This window comes from Cynocephalus volans, chromosome 2 (assembly GCF_027409185.1).
Source record: "Cynocephalus volans isolate mCynVol1 chromosome 2, mCynVol1.pri, whole genome shotgun sequence".
In the NCBI taxonomy this organism is placed as follows: Eukaryota; Metazoa; Chordata; class Mammalia; order Dermoptera; family Cynocephalidae; genus Cynocephalus; species Cynocephalus volans.
This window is the reverse complement of record NC_084461.1, coordinates 64,453,319-64,475,118: the sequence shown is the minus strand read 5'-3', so window position 1 is coordinate 64,475,118 and position 21,800 is coordinate 64,453,319. Positions and strand designations below refer to the sequence as shown.

Sequence of the window (21,800 nt, the reverse complement as noted above, 5' to 3'; positions counted from 1 at the left end):
TTTTTTTGGTGCCAAGCTCCATGCTAAATGCTATAGCCACACAAACGTGCATGCACACACCAATATATATCCATATATTTATAACTAATGTCATTATACAGAATTATTTATTAATATATAAGAAAATTTTTATATATTATATATATTCTCATTTAACCCTTATTATAATCCTGTAAAACAGGTACTATTATTCCCATTTTACGTGAAAATGACCATAGAGAGATTTGGTGACTCGACCAAGGTCAAACAGCTAACTTGTGGCAAAGCCAGGATTTGAGCAATACCTGTCTGTCTTCAAAGCAAATAACTTTCTCTTCCAATGCTGGTACATTTGCCATGTGCCATGGCCACAGCCGCCTCAGTGGAAGAGTGAGAGAAGGCCCACTTTCTTCCCCCTGGGATGTGGGGACAGGAGGCTTGGGTTTGAGTTCTCACTATCCTACTTGCTGGCTGTACAAAATCTTCCTTCCTACCTTCCCCCCCATAACCCAGCCTGTAAATTTAAAGGAAACAAACATACTAAAACTTACCCTGAATTTCTGTGATTTAGCATGGTGTAAAACATCTTGGTAGTGCTGGGCATAGTCTGGGTCCACACCTCTAATCTTAGCATTAGGTAACAGCAAGGTATCTAAAGTCTTCAAAGGATTCCCTTCATCAATAGCTTCATTGATGAACCCTAAAGCTAGAATTCCTAGAAAATGAAGAAAAGTTTTTCTTTTAAGTCACAATAAATTATAAGTTCTCTAGTATCACCTATTGCAAAGAGCCAATAAATTTAGCAAGACTTAAGGATACCAGAACAGTGTACAAAAATCAATTATCTTCCTATATACTTATAATATACAATCTGAAAATGAAATTAAGAAAAAATTCATAATAGAGTCCATTACAAACACATTCTAATTACAAAAGAAACATTTAGTAATAATTTAACAAAAGAAGTGCAAGACGTGTACACTGAGAACTGTGAAACAACATTGAAAAAATTAAAGGCAACCTAAATAAATGGAAAGACATCCCCTGTCATGGATTGAAAGACTTAATGTTGTTAAGATTGAAATATTCCTCAAATTGATCTACAGATTTAATGCAAACCCTATCAAAATCCCAGCTGCCTTTTTTAAAATAGAAATTGACAAGCTGATTCTAAAATTCATATGGAAATGCAAGAAGCCAAAAATAACCAATGCAATCTTGAAAAAAAAAACAAAGTTGGAAGGCTTCCCAATTTCAAAACTTACTAAAAAGCTACAGTGATCAATACTGCATGGTATTAGCATAAGGATAATCAATGAGGTAGAATTGAGAGTCTAGAAATAAATCCTTACATTTATGGTCAATTAATTTTTGTCAATGGTGCCAAGATAATTCAATGGGTAAAAAACAGTTTTTATAACAAATGATGCCAGGACAACTGGACATCCACACGCATATGAATGAAGTTAAACTCCTATATCATACCATACAAAAAAATTAACTAAAAATGGATCATAAACCTAATGTAAAAGCTAAAACCATAAATCTCTTAGAAGAAAACATGAAACTAAATCTTTGTGACCTTGGGTTAGGCAATCATTTTTAGCTATGAAGCCAAAAGCACAAACAAGAAAAAAAAAAAAGATAAATGAGACTTTGTCAAAATTAAATTTTTTATGCTTCAAAGGACACCATCAAAGAAAGTGAAAAGACAATCTAAAGAATGGGAGAAAATATTTGCAAGTCCTATATCTGATAAAAAGACTTGCGTACTAAATATATAAAGAACTGTTATAACTCAACAAGGAAAAGACAAATAACTCAATTTAAAATGGGCCAAGAACATGAATAGGCATTTCTTTAAAGAAGATATACAAACAGCCAATAAGCATAAGAAAATATGCTCAATGTCATTAGTCATTAGGGAAACACAAATCCAGATCACAATACTATATCACTTTGCAGCTACTAGGATGGCTATAATAAAAAAAAAAAAAAGGGAGAGAATGTAGAGAAATTAGAACCCTCACACATTGCTGATGGGAATGGAAAATGTTACAGTCACCTTGGAAAAGTTTGGCAGTTCCTTAAAACATTATACACAGAATTATGTGTTTAAATTTAAACCAATTATGTTGATCCAGCAATTCTACTCATGTTCAACTGATTAATGGATAAACAAAATGTATATCCATGGAATGGAATACTCTTTGACCTAGAAAGGAATATGAAGTGTATTGATACGTGATAAAACAAGGATGAAATTTGAAAACATTATGCTAAGTGAAAAAAGCCACACACAAAAGGCCACATATTGTAAAATTCCATTTATACACAATGGCCAGAATAAGCAAATCCATAGAAACAAAGTAGATTAGTGTTTGCCAGGGAGGAATGGGGGAAGGGAGTGGCTACCAATGGGTATGGTATTTTTTTTTGGAGAGATGAAAATGCTCCTAAATTTAGCTAGTTGTGATGCTTGCACAACTTTTTGAATATATAAAAACCTCTAAAAAGTATACTTTAAAACAGTGAATTTTATGGCATGTGAATTGTATCTTAATAAAGCTATTATGAAAAGGGGTATAACTCTGCATATAAGCAGCAGTAGGGGTGCTAATTTCTAGTGTAACTCTCATTTACATGTTAGATAGTAATGCCGAGACATTAGGTGACAGAACCACAGAATACCAGAGCTGGAAGAATTTAATGCAGAGATGTAAAGAAAATAAAACTTAGCAGAGAAGTTTGAATATAAATTCTACTCTTTCGATAACTATTTTACCGCTCTATAAAGGATGCCATAACAGAGATAGTGCAAAATTAAGCAATTCCCTACAATGTTAATGAACAGTTGAGTGAATTTCCAGGTCAGTGTAATTCAGTGCTGTCTAACACAACTTTCTGTGAAGATGGAAATTTGTGCAGTCCAATATAGTAGCCATTAGCCACATGTAATTGTTGAGCACTTAAAATGTAGCTAGTAAAACTGAAGAACTAAATTTTAAATTTTATTTAATTTTAATTAATTTGGATTTAAATAGCCACATGTGGCTGGGAAGTTTAGGTAGGCTCCTTAGAAATAAGCATAGTCATGTATGTTTTGGCACACCTTTAAGGTTCAAATATGGATAACTAATTTCACATATTGTTTATATAATATCAGGTGGTAAAATAATATCTGGAGTCCTAATTTTTGAATGTGCCAAAGAACGAATAAGATAAAGAAACTAAAAATCAAAAAGCAACAAGCTTAGAATATAAGCATTTTAAAGGCCCAACTTATTTCTCATTTTGTCAGTTGGTTTTCATCAAAAATAGTCACTTTACAAATGAGATATGCCATGGAATAGAATCAGCACTTTTAATTTTTAAAAAGTATCGTCATCTTGACATTCAAATTAAAGTAAAATATTAAGTTAAATATTTCCTGAACAGATGATCTCATAACCACCACCTTGCTAAGAATGAGAAGATTTACCTGTAAGAAGAAAGGGACAATCTAAAACTCTAAGAAATTATTCCAGATTCTAATACTTAAATATATTTTTTTTAAAAAGCAAAATGTTTTTCTAACATGCAAGTTACATTATCTCAAAACACTGGGAGAACTCTGAAAAGTCTAAGTCCAATCCATATACAAGGTACTGTCATTTCACCCTGTAGTATTTATCACCTGGAAGACCACGGGCTACTTCATGTCTTTCTCTGGACCCCCGCTTCGGTAGGCTGTTCTAAACACCTTTAAAAAGTCTAAGTCCAATCCATATACAAGGTACTGTCATTTCACCCTGTAGTATTTATCACCTGGAAGACCACGGGCTACTTCATGTCTTTCTCTGGACCCCCGCTTCGGTAGGCTGTTCTAAACACCTTTAAACACCCCATCCAAAAATGGTCTTAACAGAACCAAGAGAATGTGTATTCCTAATAGCCAATCACCTGGGAATGAGCTCATTCCAGCTGACTTGATTGAAATCACCTGCTTAAGTTTTTGTTTGATGTGTTTCTAAGAACACAAGGTGCTGAGGTCATAGTAAATGACCTCATAGGAGCTGAAAGACCTACCCAGAAGCCCCCTGGGCACATCTGCATCACTTCCTCTGTTTATAACTAAGCGGGAAATCCCATTTGAACAAAGACTGCTGAGCCTCAGCCCATGCTTCACTTCTTTAAATCAACATGTGACACTATAACATTCTAGTCCACTGAGGGAGTGGGCATTTTCTTAGAATTCATGTATTTGAGACAGTGGATGGGGTACCTAAGAGAATGGAACCTACCAAATTTAAAAAGCAAAAACTCAAAGGAACAAAACTTCCTTGTCTAGGCTACATGGTTAAAATAATGCTCCCCTGTGGCTCTACTGGGAAAAGTAAACTTTCCAGTAAGAAATCAACCAAGCATCCAAGTCTGAGGAAATGCACTTAGCAGCTTGTCCATTCAATCCACTTTCCACATTTATCATTTTCGGTTAGCTGCATAGCTTACCCAAATCCCAACTCAGACACAGGATTAGACCTTGGAGCATGTGGCAGGGGTGGACTGAGGAGGCAACGGTCATGCACTTTCAAAATGTCCATGAAAAATTCTCAGCTCTTTCAGATGATCTAATTACTCTATTGTGCAATTCTTGGCTATTCATGATGGTGCATTTTTAAAAATTCAGCATTTTAAACAATTACCTAAACATAATATCAAACTTAATACTTCAGGAACTTTAAACAAAAATATTTCATTTTGACAAAAAAAAAAGTCAATCCAAAACACAGATAAATTAAATGCTGTGTATTAAATTTCCCAAATTCTAGGAAGGAAATAATACTCCGAAATAGCTTCCCTGGTTATGGCATATGCCCTTCATGACAAGATGCTTAAAAAAATGTTATAGTGGCTGTGTCATATGTCCTATGAAGAATAACTTAGTAGTGCAGTTATCTTGATAGATAAAAGCCAGAACAGTCAAAAAAGATTTTTGCTTAAAAATAATATCCACCTACAAAAGATCAAACATTACTTTTATTTTCCTGGTAAAGCAAAGGCTCTATTTGACAGTCTGAGACAAAAACAGCATTTTCTCCCTTTTAATCAGTGCCAAGACTATAATCGTTCAGCACTGAGAACTAACACATTTTCATTTGTGTAAGCAGCACCTATGAAATAACCAAAGTAGACCTGGACTGTAGGTATGGCCAAAAAGAATTGGGGGAAAAAATTAGAAGAAAAAAATGGGACACAATTTTTTGTGTGGTCTACCAAAAGAAAGGCTTCCTACCCCTTGGGTGGCATTAGCCATAGCACCAAACCACTGCCATAGGAGACTCAGAGTATGGAGGTTGAGGCCAAGGAGGAAGGCAGGAGGGCAGAGGACCGGGACTCAGCCCTGCAGCAGCAGGACACACAGAGCAGTAGGCTCCCCCACTCCCACCATAATGATGTTGAACAGCTGTTCAAAGTAGTGCTTGACTAACATCTGGCAAGACCCACAAGCTCCCAAGCCAATGTATCAGCAAAGAGCTAAGTGGGCTGTGAGCAAGCCATCTGACTGCAGAGATTTCAAACATCTCACTGGAAGGAAATGCAGAGAGGCAACAGAGAGCTGTGTGGTCCCAAAAGAGGAAATTTAGATTTGTATACAACTTGAAAAGGACAAAATTATGAAAGTGTACAGGGATCAGTGTAACAATGGTACATTCATAGCACATTATGTCAAGGCAGCACACCTGGATCCTGTTTTAAAGTAGGGGCTTCAAGTGAGAAGACACTTAAAAAATAAACCTAGCATAGACTTTTGGCACAGTGCTCACAGGAAATAGAAAAGAAAAAGAAAACTATGCAAATACAATTAACTAGCAAAGTCGTATACTTATCCAAAGAGTGATTTTAGTATTCTACAGTTAGATACAGCATTAGAAGACCTAACACACTACCAAGATGCACTAGAACAAAAGATGGTAAACCTGTGAAAGAAGGATCTGCCTATTCTATCAGCAAGCTTAGAGCAAGTGAGTTAGAAAAGTCAAAGCTGGAGGGTGGGAAGGTCAATGAGTCTAGCAATCCTCGCCCACTGTTGCTGACAAGTCAGAGCTTGGAAGCCAAAGAAGATGTTGTTGGTTTGTTTTTATGATGGAAAAAAAAGCTTGAAGCTTGACTTTGGTAATTCATGCTACAGAAAAGCAGAGAATTTACTGACTGCAGAAGTTACACAGCTCCTCATTCTTCACTTTATTTTTATAAGCAAGAAGCAAATGAAAAGCAAGCACATTGAAATGCAAGAGAGCATGGTCCAGGGCATATCTTCTTGGATGACCCACTTTCCTCATAATTTCTAGAAACACAGCAAATCACCATGATTTGTGATCATAAAGCAAGAATTATATTATGTTCCAATTTCTCCATTCCTAAGTGTGTCACATTTCAGAAAAATGACTGAATAAAAGGTCAAAATAAAACTAGGTGCTTAAAAAGCTGAGTTACCTAGAGTACTTGTCTCTGAAGTACAAATAACAAGAAAAAATTTGGATTTCTATGTATGTTTTTTCAGTCTTTTTTTTTTTTTTTTTTTAAAGATGACCGGTAAGGGGATCTTAACCCTTGACGTGGTGTTGTCAGCACCACGCTCTCCCAAGTGAGCTAACTGTCCATCCCTATACAGGGATCCGAACCCTTGGCCTTGGTGTTATCTGCACGAAACTCTCCCAAGGGAGCCACAGGCCAGCTCTTAGTCATATTTTTAATGTATTTTTTTGCATGCTTTGTAATGTTTGTAACATGTTGGTACTGTAGAACAGGCATAAAATTTATATATAAATAAATGCATTTATATCAGGGGACCGTGCTCTCACAGGGTTCCATGAGCAAAAAGTTGCAGTGCTAATCTAGAAAATTAAGTTGTGCAGACCCCTTCTTCTCCCACTACGCTGGAGAAGAAAAGTGTCCCATACTTACGGTCATTTTCTTCTTGAATCTGAATATTAACCATATCAATACAATTCTGAATTTCATTCCAGCTTAAGTTATCTTGCCCTTGGGATGAGGCTTCTAGTTTAATGGAGAGTAGTTCATTTGCATAGCTGTGGAAGAGAAAACAATCACGATGTCAATCAGAGACATTTCATTCTTTGTTCCTGTCATGCATTTGACGAATGGCCAAAAGTAGATATTATGAGGTTAGACAAAGAGAAAAAAGGCAAACACAATTATCTTGTGCAGCTCTGTCAACAAAAACACCAAACTCATTTATACTAAGGGGGTTTTTAAAAGTATTTTTATGTGCAAATTGTGTTTAATGAAAGTTCCTCAAAATATAACCTTGTACCTAACTCTAGCAAAGCTAGAAGTTCTCAACTCTGAAATTACTTTTTTTCCCCCCAGTTATTCACTAATTTTCTTCCCCTTTGCATGTCTTGGTTCTGCTCAGTCTATAGATGATTGCTACATGATAAAACTCAGTTACCATGGCTCTCGATCTTTCCATCATCAAAGGTACTTTTTATTATTTTTCTCATTCCTTCCAAAATCCAAGCTTTGAAAGACCTTTTCTATGCAACCTTGATACATCTGGGCTGCCTTTAGGCCTAATATGTCCACTGAGGAATCAAATAAAATGCAAATGTAGCTTTAGAAGCCTTGCAGAGTAACAGAGACCTTCACCGTGTGTTTTCTTGAAGAGGTGGTACATGAGTCGAACCAGAACATCCTAAAATTCCTCTTCACCTGCCCATTTCTCCAAGGGCTCTATAGCAGCTACTCAAAAACTTCTGTGTCCCCTCACTGCCATGGAGTTCTTACACCTCATTTATGACCCTTGACCTGCCTCTCTGTGCACAGCCCTCTGGAAAATAGTTTAGTCAAGCACTCTGATTATTTTTTTAATCTGGGGAAATTTCAAGGAAAAACTTTTCCATCTTCATATATTATTAAGAAACTTTCATTTCTCAATGATCAATTTCCTCATTTATTGATTTATTTTCTTTTTTCTCATTTAAGAATTACCAAACCCATGCTACTACCATAGGTTAACATACACTATACCAGCCCAAAGTAATGAAACCCTAGTCTAGTTTGCTTTTACATCTTTACACCAGGGAAATAAAGAATAATGCTCTATGTACATATTGGATCAATATGCAGTTTGACTTCTGAATAGCCTCTAGGGATTTGTTAACAGCAGAGGTTAAAAGAAGTGACATCATATTGAGTCTAAAATTGTTTCCCTGGTTGTGACAAATCTTCTGAAAGTTCTGCATGCGTCAAAGTGACATTGAAGTGTCTTCCACAGAGTAACTTGAGAGGAAAACATCACTCAAAATAGAGTGGTGGTTACAATTCACTGTCTGTAGCTGAATGAGGCCTCACCAAATGCAGGCTTGACATTGGCTAAATGTAACGGGTGAGATTTTTACCTTATCAAGAATTACAAACCTAAGAAAACACTTTGGTACACTAGTAATTTGTGATAAATAATACTGACCACAGCAACAATATGGACAAATGGCAACTTGCACTGGTTAGCAACCCTTATGGACGGGGACCATTCTAAAAGTGCAAAATCCTCATGGGCGTTTCATATGCGTACCATCTAAATGATGACCGAGAGAAGTAAAATGAGAAAGCTTAAGGATAATCACACAAAAAAACCACAAACACACATCACTTCTTTAGAAAAGAACAAAAAGTAGCCAAGAGGAAAAGAGTTTACAAGTAACCCATAAGAACGCCACAGCCTTTTCCAAATGAGTATTAGTCACCAGTAGTGAAGTTATCGACTTCAGAAAACATTCCTAGTCTATCCAAGCAGGTCTGTTTCCTTTCTTCTCCCTCTTTCTTTCAGAGCTCTCTTTACTTGATGCTATGGACAGACCAGTAAGGCTACCAGTCTAACAGACTGCGAAGCTCTGAGAAGATGAACAGTCCACTTTAGTTCAGCAGATGTTTATTAAGTCCTGACTACATGCAAAACATGTGGCGGGCACCACAGGAATTCTAGGAGGAACAAGATGCCTTTACTACAAGAGCTTTCAGATCAGTGGGTAAGATGACAAAAATTCAAAAGGGTGTAAAAGCAGAGCACAGGAAAAGGCCATAAAAGTAGAGAAAGTCCATAAGAGTAGATATAACGGGGTTCAAAGGAAGGAAGGAGATGTGGAGAGAGAATCCTTACTGATGGCAAACCTTCCCTGGGACAGGCACTGAACCAAGCACTTAAACCTCAAAAAGTTCTGCAAACATAGAGTAGGTTTGTTTTTTGTTTGTTTTGTTTTTTGTTTTTTTTGCTTTATAGATGAAGAAAAAGGGCTAGCTAGGGAGGGTCAAACTCAGATAGTTTTGATTCCAGGGCTTAAGCTCATCTAACCACATCCTGCTAGTTCCCAGAAGAGATAACACTGGCTGGGGTGAGGGGAGCATGAAAATATATCACAGAAGCATAATCTAAGGTAAGCAGGGCTTGGAAGCTCCAATACTGTCCTTAGCAGAGTTGGGTGAAGGTACCAAGTTACTGGTGGTGAAAGGAACATGCATAGGAGTGGACAGACCAGAAAGTACCCGGTATGGTCGGATCCAGCTTGGCTGAAGTGCAAAATACAGGTAGGGATGTAGCCGGAACTAAGGTTAGCAAACAGGTTTAGAATGAGGAGTCTGTCTTAATTCAGATGAGAACAGGGAACAATCAAACAGAGAATTTTGAACATCGCTACATTTTAGAACAGTTAATCTGGGAACAGTGTGCACAGAGCCAATGATAACCCATACAAGACTTTTGTGAGAATTAGACAAAAGAACTTTTTTGGGTAAACACAGCCCCACAAGTGGATACCATGGTGAAACGGTAGAGATTCTGCAAGAATTCATCAAGGTGGCCCTGCCCAGCACCCTTGTGCTATGAAGAACCTACTGTCTAATAGACAGTGGCCCTGGACTGAGCAGTGTTCTTCAAAGTTGAACATCTGCAAACCTGGGTTTCCAAGAACCCAGGTTAGATAACTGACATTGAGACTGAAATGCTGAGGCTGTGGGAGATCACTTGGGGCCAACATAACTGTTGATATAAGAACCAAAGTGGGTGCTGAAATCTCATGTCAGTACTGGGTCATCCAGGTGATCCAGAATGCACTTCAATCAATTTTTTAAAAAAACATCAAAACAAACACACCAATTTTTTAGATTTCTTACACAGAACACTTGAACTATGAATATGCATCTGTAGGTATAAATATGGTTCTCAAATGGAGTGGTACCACTTCCTTAAGTGGGGGAGGGGGTGGGCATTTTTGATAATCAATGTGTGTGACTGGGTGAGTCAGTGGGGGGGGGGGGCTACTTTCAGTTAGAGGGCAGTGGCTAGGCATGCTAAATATATGGGACAGTCTTGACAGTTCTCTCACCAAGATGCCCCATTAGTGCCTCTTTAGACCATAAGCTTCATAAGGGAGTGACCAGCTGTCTTCTACTTGAGCACTAAGAGTACAGCAAAGCCTGGTCGGGTAAGAAAGATTAACAAATGAGGAGAGAAAAGAGGTAGGATGACCAGTTTGGAGGTTATTACAGAAGCAAAGGTGAGAAGTCAAGTCTGAACGAGGGTGGTCACAGGGAAATGGAAACATTTTGCAGAGGTAGAACACACAGACTGGCCGCTGCCAGCGGGAGAAATGAGCAGGCTCTTCACAGTACAAGGGTGCCTGGCAGAGGGCAGAAGAAAACGCAGGTCGGGCTTGAGGAGGTTTCTGAGCTTGGAGGAGAAGATGGTGCCATTAATAGAAACAGTGGAGGTAGAACTAAATTACCCTGGAAACAGACTCTGAGGGGTTTCAGATGGCTGAATTTAAGGAGAACAAGAGAGCATTAGTTTCTCCAAGAAAACTAAAAACAAGGAACATGCACTGTCCTTCCACTACTTCTTGACCATTCTCCGCACAGACAAGAGGTCAAACACCTAAGAAATGTTTAAAACCTAAGAGGTCTCTGATTTTTCCTGTGCCACTGTACATGACCCAAGAGAATCAGCCAACCTATTAGAGCAGTTCCGGACTCAATATCCGGAAAGCTGTTGTCAAGATCTGCGCAGACATCTCCCCCTTGTGGTCACAAGAATCCAGGGTTCGCTCATTTTAACTTGGGCTTTTTGACTTACTGAATCTCCAATTTGGCTCCTTATTCTGGCCCCCAATTTTCTCTCCAGATCTTCTGAAGTGTTTTATAATACTATCAATTGTACCATCTAGCCACATTTCAGGAACATGACATGAAAGATACTAAAATGAGGTTGTTACCCACTGCTACGGCCCACTGTGGTTTCAGGGTTCCTTTGACTTAACAATCAGAAGAGTAGGGTTTGGGGTCCAACTGCAACTTTGAGTCCATTATAACTCCAGATTCAGTTTCCTCATTGGTGAAATAAAAGAACTGGAGTGGATGATTTTATTAAAGTTGCTTCCAGCTTTTGTACATTCTGTCATCTCCAAAAGAAGCCCAAGGGATGGTATGTTTTCAACAGTTCCTTTAATTTTAGCCTATCAAATAATCTTTGCCAATGACAAAGTCAGTCAACTGCCACAGGATGATCATTTTCAGATTCTTTTTGTTCTCTCAAAAGTAATACTGTAAAGAAGAACCCTAATTAGAAGGACTCAAAACAGAGTAGGCTAGCTTTCAAGAAACAGGAGCATGGTGTATAGATTTCCTCACTAAGGGCCAAATTCTTAATTTGTGAGATCTGCCAAACACGCATTTCCTCACTGAAAGGAGGTTTGGAAAATGTTCCTTACCGTTCCACATATGCCTCATCCAGATTGTTTAAGCCTATTGTGGGGCATCTGAGTTGATTCTGCACAGACACAAGATCGTTGCTTTCCAAGGCCTGATTTAGTAAAGCAACAGCAGACAACATTTCCACTGCAATCAAGAGCTCCTCATGGGCCAAGTAGTTCTGTTGGAAAACACAAGGCAATGTAAGCTCTCCAAACAACACATCTCATGTATAAGATGGGGGTTGAGAATGCACATTTCAAAGAACAATGAAAAGTCAAAGATTTTGATGGCCCAGCAGAAAGAGGGGTCACTGACCACCTGCTTTCCATTGGCTTTGAAGGACTCGTAAATGGCTCTTGGGTTTCTTAGATAATCATCTTGGGGACAGAGTCAGTTGTAACCAACAGTTATGATTCCACAAATACCTGCATTCCCAAAGCTGATCCCTACTCCCAGCTCTTTGGCTGCTATGGGCTCAGTCTTACCATATAATCAAGCCAAGACTTAGACAAGGTTGTCACTGACAGAGTATGAAGCAAGATTTTAGCACAGCTAATGATTTCCAGTTTGAATTAAGGGTAAAGGAAAGAAGGGGAGAATTTCACCTAAGAGTGATAACCAACAGAAAAATAAAGCAAGGTCTTTAAGCCAAGAATTCTGATTCTAATTTCAAAAAAATCTTAGTCTAAGTTACATTATTATAAATTGGGTAGAAATTTTAAAATGAACTACAAGGTCTAGATATTTGAAGAAATCTGAGGTAAAGTAAGTATTTCCAGATTTATGTGATTTAAAATCTGAATTCAGCTTATTTAAAAAATACATCTTAGCTCCCAGAACACCTTTTGCCTTCAATATTTCCTTCCATTTAATCATTTTATACCATTTAGCCCAACTTCAAAAGGGATGTTTCTTTCATCATATTGAAGGAACATATGGAGCATGAAAAAAAATGACTAAAAAAAAAAAGCGGATATATATCTTTACATTTAGGATATTATATATATTTAACATATATACTAACAAAGCATAATTTTACTTTCTAAATCAAATGAGAAAAAAGTTATCATGCAGAGCATGTAAGTAAATTTTATCTAAATATCTTACATTAAATGCAAGTTTAACACATAAGGAAGTCATAAAATTACAGGTAAAGAGCAGAATGGAATCATTTACAATTTACCCACACTGAACTGTCTACAAGTATCTAAAGTAGTATACAAACAAAAAAATATAAGGAAAAACTAAGAAGAAAAGGGGCTGGATAACCACAGGTTGACTGTGACCATCTGGGAATGAATGACAGAGCTCAATAAAGTGTAAGTTGCCTTGGGCTTCAAAGCTAGAGAAGTGGGAGAAAATATTAATGAGAGAACCTAAGTGCAATCTAAAAAAATAAAATATTTCTATATAGAAAATATAGAAAGTCTTGATAAGTAAGAATAAGAAAACCACTCCTACCACTCAAGCCCTTTAGGGTATATTCCTTTTATTTATTTTTAACTCATGCATACATCTATAGAGATTTTGTTCTTTTTAACTAAGTTCATTTTTTTACTACAAAAAATCAAGATAATATTATATATTTTAATCTCATTTTTTTCCACTGAGTATTAATGTGGAGATCTTTCCAATCATTATTCTTTACACTATCATTTCTACTAGTTGCACAGTATTTCTAGCACATGGAAGTATCATAAATTAAGCAATGTGTTTTTGTTAAACATATGGTTTGTTTTCTATTTCCCAGTATTATAAACAGTGCTGTGAAACATCCGTGTGGCTAAAGCTTTTTGATTCATATCTTTTAGTCTCATTTTCTAGAAAGCAATTGTCAGGATCGTGGGCCTTTGATGCATGTTACTGCGATCACCCTCCAGAAAGGTTGTACAATCCACACTCTTATCAGCTATTTAGGAGATGCCTGCTACCCCATACTGATATCCACAGTGGATTAAATCTTTCTAATCTGTACCAATCAAATTGTTTAAAAGTTGTATTTTTGTTTTAATTTACATTTGTTTTATTTATTTCTAATTAAATTTGAACTTCTTTATCATTTGCATATTCCTTGTTTTGTGAATTGTCTATTCATGCTCTTGGTCTCTCTCCTTTTTTAGTAAATGAGTTTTGATTCTGATTTTTAAGATCCAATAAACATCCTTTTATGTTTTCTTAGAAATTTAACTTTTAAACTATTTTTTAACATTTAACTTTCTTATTGGAAGTTTATTCTGATATATGATAGGTGTAAGAGTTAATGTTTTCTTAAAAATGGTTAAACACTACACTTGTAAGGATTTCATTTGTTAAATAATCTTTTCCCCACCTTTTAAAAATATTAGCTCGCTCATATTTTCAATTCTTGGCTCTGCTTCCAAGAATTTAAAATATGAGACAGCTAGTATTTTCATTTCTGTTCTACTGTTTGGCTTACAGGAGTACTAGCAAACATGCTCTTACTTACTATAACCTTATATGAATATTATTATTTAATACTATTAGCATATTAAGGAGCATAAATTTACAAAAATCAGAGCTATGGTGCTAATGTGCATATTTCTAGAAATGCAGATTCAAAGCTTAAATTATATACTTAAAAAATACGTCAGTATAGTTAAATTAGCCAACGTTCTTAAAAAATCACACAAAGAGTAGGAACAACCTGTTTTTATGTGTATTTGTATAGACCGCTGCCTGGATGTCTTAACTATGCTATTAGGGTCTTATGTAGTTTAAAAGCAGGAGTTAAAGAAGAAGCAAGCATTGAATTGGTGTGGGTGGGCCAATGAGACTGGAGTTCAGTACAAGTTAAACTTTCCACCCCCATTCATCTTTCCTAAACAGCTTTCCTTACCAATTGCATTCAGTGTTAACCTTTCCATAAATGGAGTCTCCTCTGACTTACCATGGCATTCTGTTTCTGGAGGTTGGAAAGTTCGTTCTGATACATAGCAGCAGCAAAGGGATAAACAGCAGGCAGCTGGGCCTCTGGTTTCTTCAGCGCAAGCAGTGTATTCTCGGGGTCACCTTCCCGAAGGACAGCATTGATGTGGTCCACTGCAGCCAGCCCTGAGGGTGGGGGTTCACGTTCTTTCAGAATGTCTGCTTTTCCCACTGCTGCCTAACCCAACCAACCCTTCTTTCCAAGAATTTGAAACTAAGCAGTCACCTTCCATGAATTCTGACAAGCTGCAGGTGCAGGGTACACAAAGCCTTGGAAATGTCAGCTAAGTCATTCAAGACAGTCCAATCCTTGGAGTTAGTCCCTGAAAGAACCTCAGCACTGATGGAAATTGAGTTATAAGAGTATTCTTCCCTACAAAATCATACCTTTCAGGAACAGCTCTGGTCCTACCTCTTCCATGAAGAATTAACATTGCTTGAGTCCTTGAGGATTTCATATCATGTGAATCCTCATGGTTATTTAAAGCTGGGCCATATTATTTCCAGCAGGCTTGTTCTCTAATGCTCCTTGAGCATAAGTACTGCCTCCCCAAGGAGACTTTAAGCTACATGAAGGCCAGAAGCCAGCTTTGCCCAACTGCGGTATCCTCCCAATGAATTCACACCATGGTCAACCCACAGCAGGCACTGGGATACATTGCTGTTTCCATCATCTGATAAAACCATCAGCTCTGTGATCTCTCCACCAGTTGTAATAAAGACCTGAATTTCAATGATCGAACTGAGGTGCTCGGAACAGCAGATTCAGCATGGTTTTCAGAGAAAGTGAGAGGCTAGCCAGATGGGAGGGTGAGTGATGAACTCTGCTACCAGGCAGGAGCAAACCAAACAAAGCCTCCAGGGTTTTGCTCAATAAAGAAGGCACCTGGGAGGAAGGAATAACACAAGCCCATAGACCTCTAGAGCTTTTCAGGGTTAGTGTGCTGCCTAATATATGCCTAGACTGCAGCTAAGATTATTTTATCCCTTTTTGACAAGATGACAATTTATCTTCTCTAAACACATTGATAAGGAGCTTCCCCAACCTTTCTACTAAGAGACATCATTCAACAGCAGGAAACACGACTAATGGAATCCTTCAACTCGTCCCCCCAGAAAACTCACACTTAATTTAAAGGATGCTGAGAACCCAAGCACTACTTTTCTATCCTTAGAATTATAAGACAAACTAAAGAATTCCAGAAAGGAAAGTGAGTGGTTATTTGTTGTGTCTGTTGTCCTGTTAAAGTTGTCCAAGATCTTTAAGCTGCATTCAGATTACTCTCGGGAGAATCTTGCTTCACCTTTGATAACTTTATGAGTTTGTACAACTGCACATCCTTAAAACACTCATACTAAACTATTTCTTCTATTAAAAAATAAGGAAAGCTTAACCACTCTCTGACACTCTGCATTTAACAAAATTTCCAGTGCTGGTCTTAACAGAATACATCATGCAATGAATGGAATGCATGTGCCAAACCCCAAAGTTAAATGATTGGAATTCAAACAAAGCTGAAGCCTCTGACAATAGATCCACTGATGTTACCACCAAAGCTGTCAGTCATGCCATTACTATGGCTGCTATGAGTGGGGACACCTTCGCATTTGAATATGATAACTCACATGATTGGGGAAAAGCTTGTTGAAGCAACTATGGTATACTTACAATTTTAATATGCATGACTGTCTCATTGTCAGGTCACCAACTAAAATATGCTATAGAGGGGTTTTTCCAAGACTTCTTTTAGTTCTACTGGACTTAAATTTTCAGGTGGGGAGAGTTCAAAAAGTTCAGAATAATTATGCTCTATACATTTAAAGCCATCAAACATCACAATGCCCTTCATCAATTTCAGCTGGTTATACCATTAGTTCAAGTCATTTTACTTAAAAATGGAAAAAAAAGTACAGCCAATTTGGCATTAAATATGAGGTCAGGAAATTATGGCACTGAGCAAAGTATTAAAACATTTATATAATGGATTTAGTTAACATGAAAAACAAAACTGTTTTAGTGGTTATAAACATTTCAAAAATAAAAGATGGCAAAAGGCTATGGAACCATTTCCTCCCTAAGCTTATGGGCCTCAGATGTCTCACTGGCAATATTAATTTCTTCCTGTAATTCATTTCTGTCAAGCATAATGAAATCCTCAGCTTTCACATACAACAGAAAGAGAAACTTGAAATTGTACATCATGTATCATCATCGACATGTTCAAGATTTAATAAGAATAAAAGAACAGGGATATGCACCCCAAGATGTTAAGGTGTTGCCCTAAAAAATAAAAAAAAGAGCTATCCAAAAGCTCTCAGCAGTGTTGTGTGTGGGAGATAAATCCCAAACACACTCACAAGTTATCTCCTATATTACCCTGCTCTGGGCTTCCTTGATTACTCTTTGAACCCTTAAGGATATATCTCTCCAGCAACTTACAGCAGACTTCTAAGTAATACCTGTAGGTGTGCATTTCTTTGAAGGTGTTAACAGAAATAAAGAACATTCCAAACTCATCTAGGAAGTTAAATAGGGGGCAATGTTTAGGACTATTGCAATTAGTGGACACTCCAAGTCTAAATCTGGCAGAAGATTCACATGTTTTATTAAATGGGCTAAATGGGCATTAGTGTTTTTGGGTATACATGGGTTATTTAGATTGTCAGAGGGGAAATAAATGTCAAATAGAATTCCTTACTATCTCTTCCGAGGCACAGGTAAAAATAAATTATACTAGAGGGGATACAAGACTAATAAAACGTTTGATGTATCTAAACATGCATATGTTTATTTTAATTAAGTTTTCTGTTCTTTATAGTCATACAACTGAACTAGGTAGTAAGAGGAATTGCACTGTGTGACCTCACAGAGGCTCAGTGACATAGGACTCATATCTGCCATCATGCAATATCATCTGGATTGTCAATAGTCTCATTCACTTGCACTAAAACTACACAAGCTATAAGAAAACAGTTCTCAGGGCCAAGCCCGTGGCGCACTCTGGAGAGTGTGGCGCTGGGAGCACGGCGACACTCCCGCCGTGGGTTCGGATCCTATATAGGACTGGCCGGTGCACTCACTGGCTGAGTGCCAGTCACGAAAAAGACAAAAAAAAAAAAAAAAAGAAAAAAGAAAACAATTCTCACAAACTGCAGAGTAATAATTGGGAAGTAATAAAAAGCAGAGGTGTCAATAATATCTTTTACAATTCCAATAGAATACCATCAACATAATCATGGGCAAGGAAATATATCTTTAAGTCATAATTTTTTATTAGATAATCTTCGATATTAGCCCAATAAGGGACAGGTTCAAAATACAAAATGCACTGTACCTATGGTGAAACAGGAATGTAGAATCAAACTAGCTTCAGGATACTTTGAGATACTTTGCATGGACTGGAAGCAGGATCACTAAAAAGAGCTCAATGGGAAACTGTCAGACACTGTACCATAATTAAGAGCAACATTGACATTTAGTAGATTTTTCATTATGTAAGGCAGTTTTACAAGTATACAACTTGAGAGTTTTGTTGAGATGCTAGCAAAGAAAGTCTGTGTCTTATAGAAATATCCATTTTCTTCACACAATCCATTACTTACTGTTGATTTTATTGATATTGCCTTGGATTTCTGCTTGTGTCAGCAGTTCTTCATATGCATCTCTTTCTTCTTCTGAAATACAGCTATTCTGCAAAACAGAGTCTTCACTGATTACTGACGTTAAATGTTTCCGAAGCTTGAAACCCAAACACAAAAATGCAAAGAATGATAAAAACCATTCACTAATTTTCATTTGAACTCAATACAAGCATTTGTGGAGTGCCTGGCCTGCACAAGGCACTAGGGTAAATATGCCCGGGAAGGATTACAAAGATGAACAACACACCCAGAGACTCTTTGAGAAGGCCTATTCTAATGTGAAAAACATTAGGTTGAATGACTCAGTACTCTCAGTTTTGGTAGATCAAAAGCAGTTGAATACTGGCAATTTGATCCAATCTAATAAAATCAAGAACACAAATAATGAATATACACAGTAGAACAGAATAGAGTCTATAGGAGAGGATAGTACTATAAACATTTTAAAAACAGGACTCAATACTCAGCTGGAAAGAAAGTTTTGAAAAGAGATAACAACAAAGAGAGTATGGAGGAACAGAGTCATGTTAAAGGCCAGGATGAGGAAATAGAATGTAGACAGTATGATTTGCTCATGGAGGTGGAAAGCCTGGCGTGTTAGGCTACAGGATGAAGTGTGTATTCTGGGTTAGCCAAAAAGACAGGGAGGTCAGCTGGGTACTATGGGAGCTTTCAAAGGCCAAGCTAAACACCTGTACTTAATTCAGTAAGCAACAGAGAATCAGGGGAGGCTTTAGGTGGGGTAACATCAGGTATGTAGTTAAAGATCAATTTTGCAACCTGTAGCTCTGGGAGGGGTTGGCTTGGAGAATGACAGGAAGCAGGGAGACCTGTAAGAAGGTGCTACAAGACTCTGGCAATAAGGGAAGGATGGAAAGGACTGAGGCAGAAGTGGCAAGACTAGAATGTGGGTAATGGATCCAAGCCTAGCAAGTAAAGGCAGAGAATTTGCAATGGACAGGGCAGAGGGGGTGTAAGAAGAGTTCTGAGACAGGCAGCAGGCATTCCAAGGGGCACTCTCCTGATGTGGTGGGGTGCAAGGCCCACGGGACACAAAGATGACAATATCTGGGGAAGCAGCAGAAAGGCTGATTTGGGAGGGGCTAGTGTAAAGCTAACAGCTGATTTCTTCAACAAATGGAGGAACGCAATGGAGGAAGAACAGAGAAGAGATTCAATGTCAGACCTTGAAGAGCCCTCAACATTCAGAGGGAGGAGGAAGAAGAGACACTAAGACACACAGTGGAGAATCATGGCAGCAACGCTGCACATAAGCTAGGGGAGCAGAGACTCTCAAGGAAGGTGGGGAACCGTGCTGGTTGCTGGTGGAAGCCACCAGCTGAGAAAATGCCAGAAGAAAAAGTGGTTTCTTTTAGTAACAGAGCTGAAACTCATATGGTAAGAGCTTAATGACAGAAAACATGGTGAGGCTGTCTTGCCAACGAGGGACAGCCTCAAATAAGAAGGGTTAACTACTGGGAAAATACAAAGACAGCAGATTCAAAAATATCCTCTCTAAACTTTACCACACTAAATTACTAATCTCTACTAATAAATAGAAAGGTAACTTGGCTAATACAAGGTCTGCTGATGACGCCTAACAAGGGATGATCTTTAGCTGCTACTTCTACATTCTCTAGGTAAGCAGTAAGTTTATGACATGACCTTCAATTGTTCCAACCTATAATGTTTATCATAAAAGGAAATATAATTGCTTCATATAGTGCATGGTCTTCTTTTACCCTTACATTTAATCCAAACCAATTGCCCAGAGACCACACAGCCAGCTGATTTTAAAATATCACTTTTTGACGTCTCCATCCAGCCCAGCAACAACTCAGCCACTACCTGAAGCTCCTGGGCTCCTCAGCTGGGTTGGAGGGAGGCCAAGGTTATCAGCCACACCCCCTCCTGTACCCCCCACCCCCCCTGCTGTCCGCAACCAGACCAGCGAAGGAGCTAGCTCTGGCCCACCTCCCCACTGCTCCACAACATCTTAGAATGCAAAAAAATAATAGGTAGATAAATAAATACATAAACTATCACTTTTAACATTAAGGCTTTTTCAAACTACTAACTCATAACCATATTCATTACTATATTTATTACTCAGAATCTAATTAAGTACCTTCAGCCTTGCATTTTCCTCTTTTTTCTTTTTGGCTTCCCACAGTTCTTTCTGATATTCCTGTGCAAGGTTGTCATCCACTAGAGTTAAAACTGCATTTGGGTTTCTTAGCGTTATAATGGTCTGCTCTGCTATTCCTTTTTCGATAGCTTCATTAATGGCTATAACTGCAGCATGTACTGAAAAGTAAACAGAGAGAAGAAAGATTTTTGTCAGCAAAAGACAACACTGACAGTTGCATTGACATTGCATTTCAAGTAGTTTTATTTTCTTTGTTGGCTTCCAGCAAGTACACCAAAAAAGAGAGAGAGAGAGAGAGAGAGAAAGCCCTCAGACATATCCTGGAGCACCTGACCACCTTTCCACATGCTTGTCTTTGGTCCTGATCTCAGCATTTGTTAAGTAATTCCTAACCATTTACTCAACTTGCACTGAATGGCTAACATGAACCAAACACAATGTCAACGTCTGGAAGTAAAAAACTTTTCAGGGCACTTAAAGCATCTCTAAATATTCTATTTCCTGTAATCAAAATCAACCAATAAAGTACAGGTAAGTCTCCTATCAATGGCAAGTTTGAATTTTAAACAGACTTACATGCAGCTTCATCCACAGACAGTTCATTGGCCAGAATACCACCTATTTTGCTGAAAGATGGCATCTGTATTCCATATTTCTCAAGTTCTTTTCTCATATTACTGATTTCCTCCTCTAAAAAAGAACAGCCACAAAAAAAAAAAAAAAAAAAAAAAAAAAAAATCAAAGAAAGCCACACACAGAAATGGAGACAGGAATGAGTATACTCATATTAAGAAACGTCTTCATTAGGAAGATGGGGCCATTTCTAAACAAGAGCCTTAGGAAGAACCCTGCCCGAATTTTTCATTTCAGACACAGGGAAAGGGAATCCTGTCAAGCACAAACAAGATAGACAAGTTTTCTCTTCTTGTCAATATAAAGGAAGAAAGGGAACCAATAATATCAAAATGGGAAAGAAAAAAAAAGGGATTGGTATTCTTTTTAGTAAGTAGATTGTAAAAACTTACAAAGATAAGGAGTAGTACCTGTGAAGTCCACTTTGCCCAACAAATCTTGGATCTGGGGTGCTATTCCTAGTTTAAACAGATATAGGCTGAAAGATAAAAAACATTAAAATATCAGAAACTTTATTGTCATAAATCTTAAAGTTACACATTACATAAATTTAAGGGGTTTTTTTCAGTTGAGAAGGACCTAAGAGATACCTCATCTATTCATTTTATACATAAGGAAACTGAGTCCCAAGGTAACACCATCCCTGGTGAGGCCAGGACTAGAATTCCAGTCTAAGTCCCAAAAGACTGGTGTTCTGAAGTAC

The 21,800-nt window shown here is 37.7% G+C and overlaps 1 protein-coding gene across 1 annotated transcript in view; it reads right to left on the bottom strand.

The window, feature by feature from the left end:
• Window positions 1-21,800, bottom strand: part of IQGAP2 (IQ motif containing GTPase activating protein 2) — a 222,511-nt gene that overhangs the window by 84,900 nt on the left and 115,811 nt on the right. The window contains exons 5-12 of the mRNA XM_063086623.1: window positions 21,508-21,575; window positions 21,041-21,154; window positions 20,444-20,622; window positions 18,277-18,364; window positions 14,636-14,799; window positions 11,745-11,905; window positions 6,928-7,052; window positions 531-694 (exon numbers count right to left, since the gene is read on the bottom strand). Of these exons, the coding sequence (XP_062942693.1) occupies window positions 531-694; window positions 6,928-7,052; window positions 11,745-11,905; window positions 14,636-14,799; window positions 18,277-18,364; window positions 20,444-20,622; window positions 21,041-21,154; window positions 21,508-21,575 (1,063 nt within the window). The remainder of the gene's footprint in view (window positions 1-530; window positions 695-6,927; window positions 7,053-11,744; window positions 11,906-14,635; window positions 14,800-18,276; window positions 18,365-20,443; window positions 20,623-21,040; window positions 21,155-21,507; window positions 21,576-21,800) is intronic.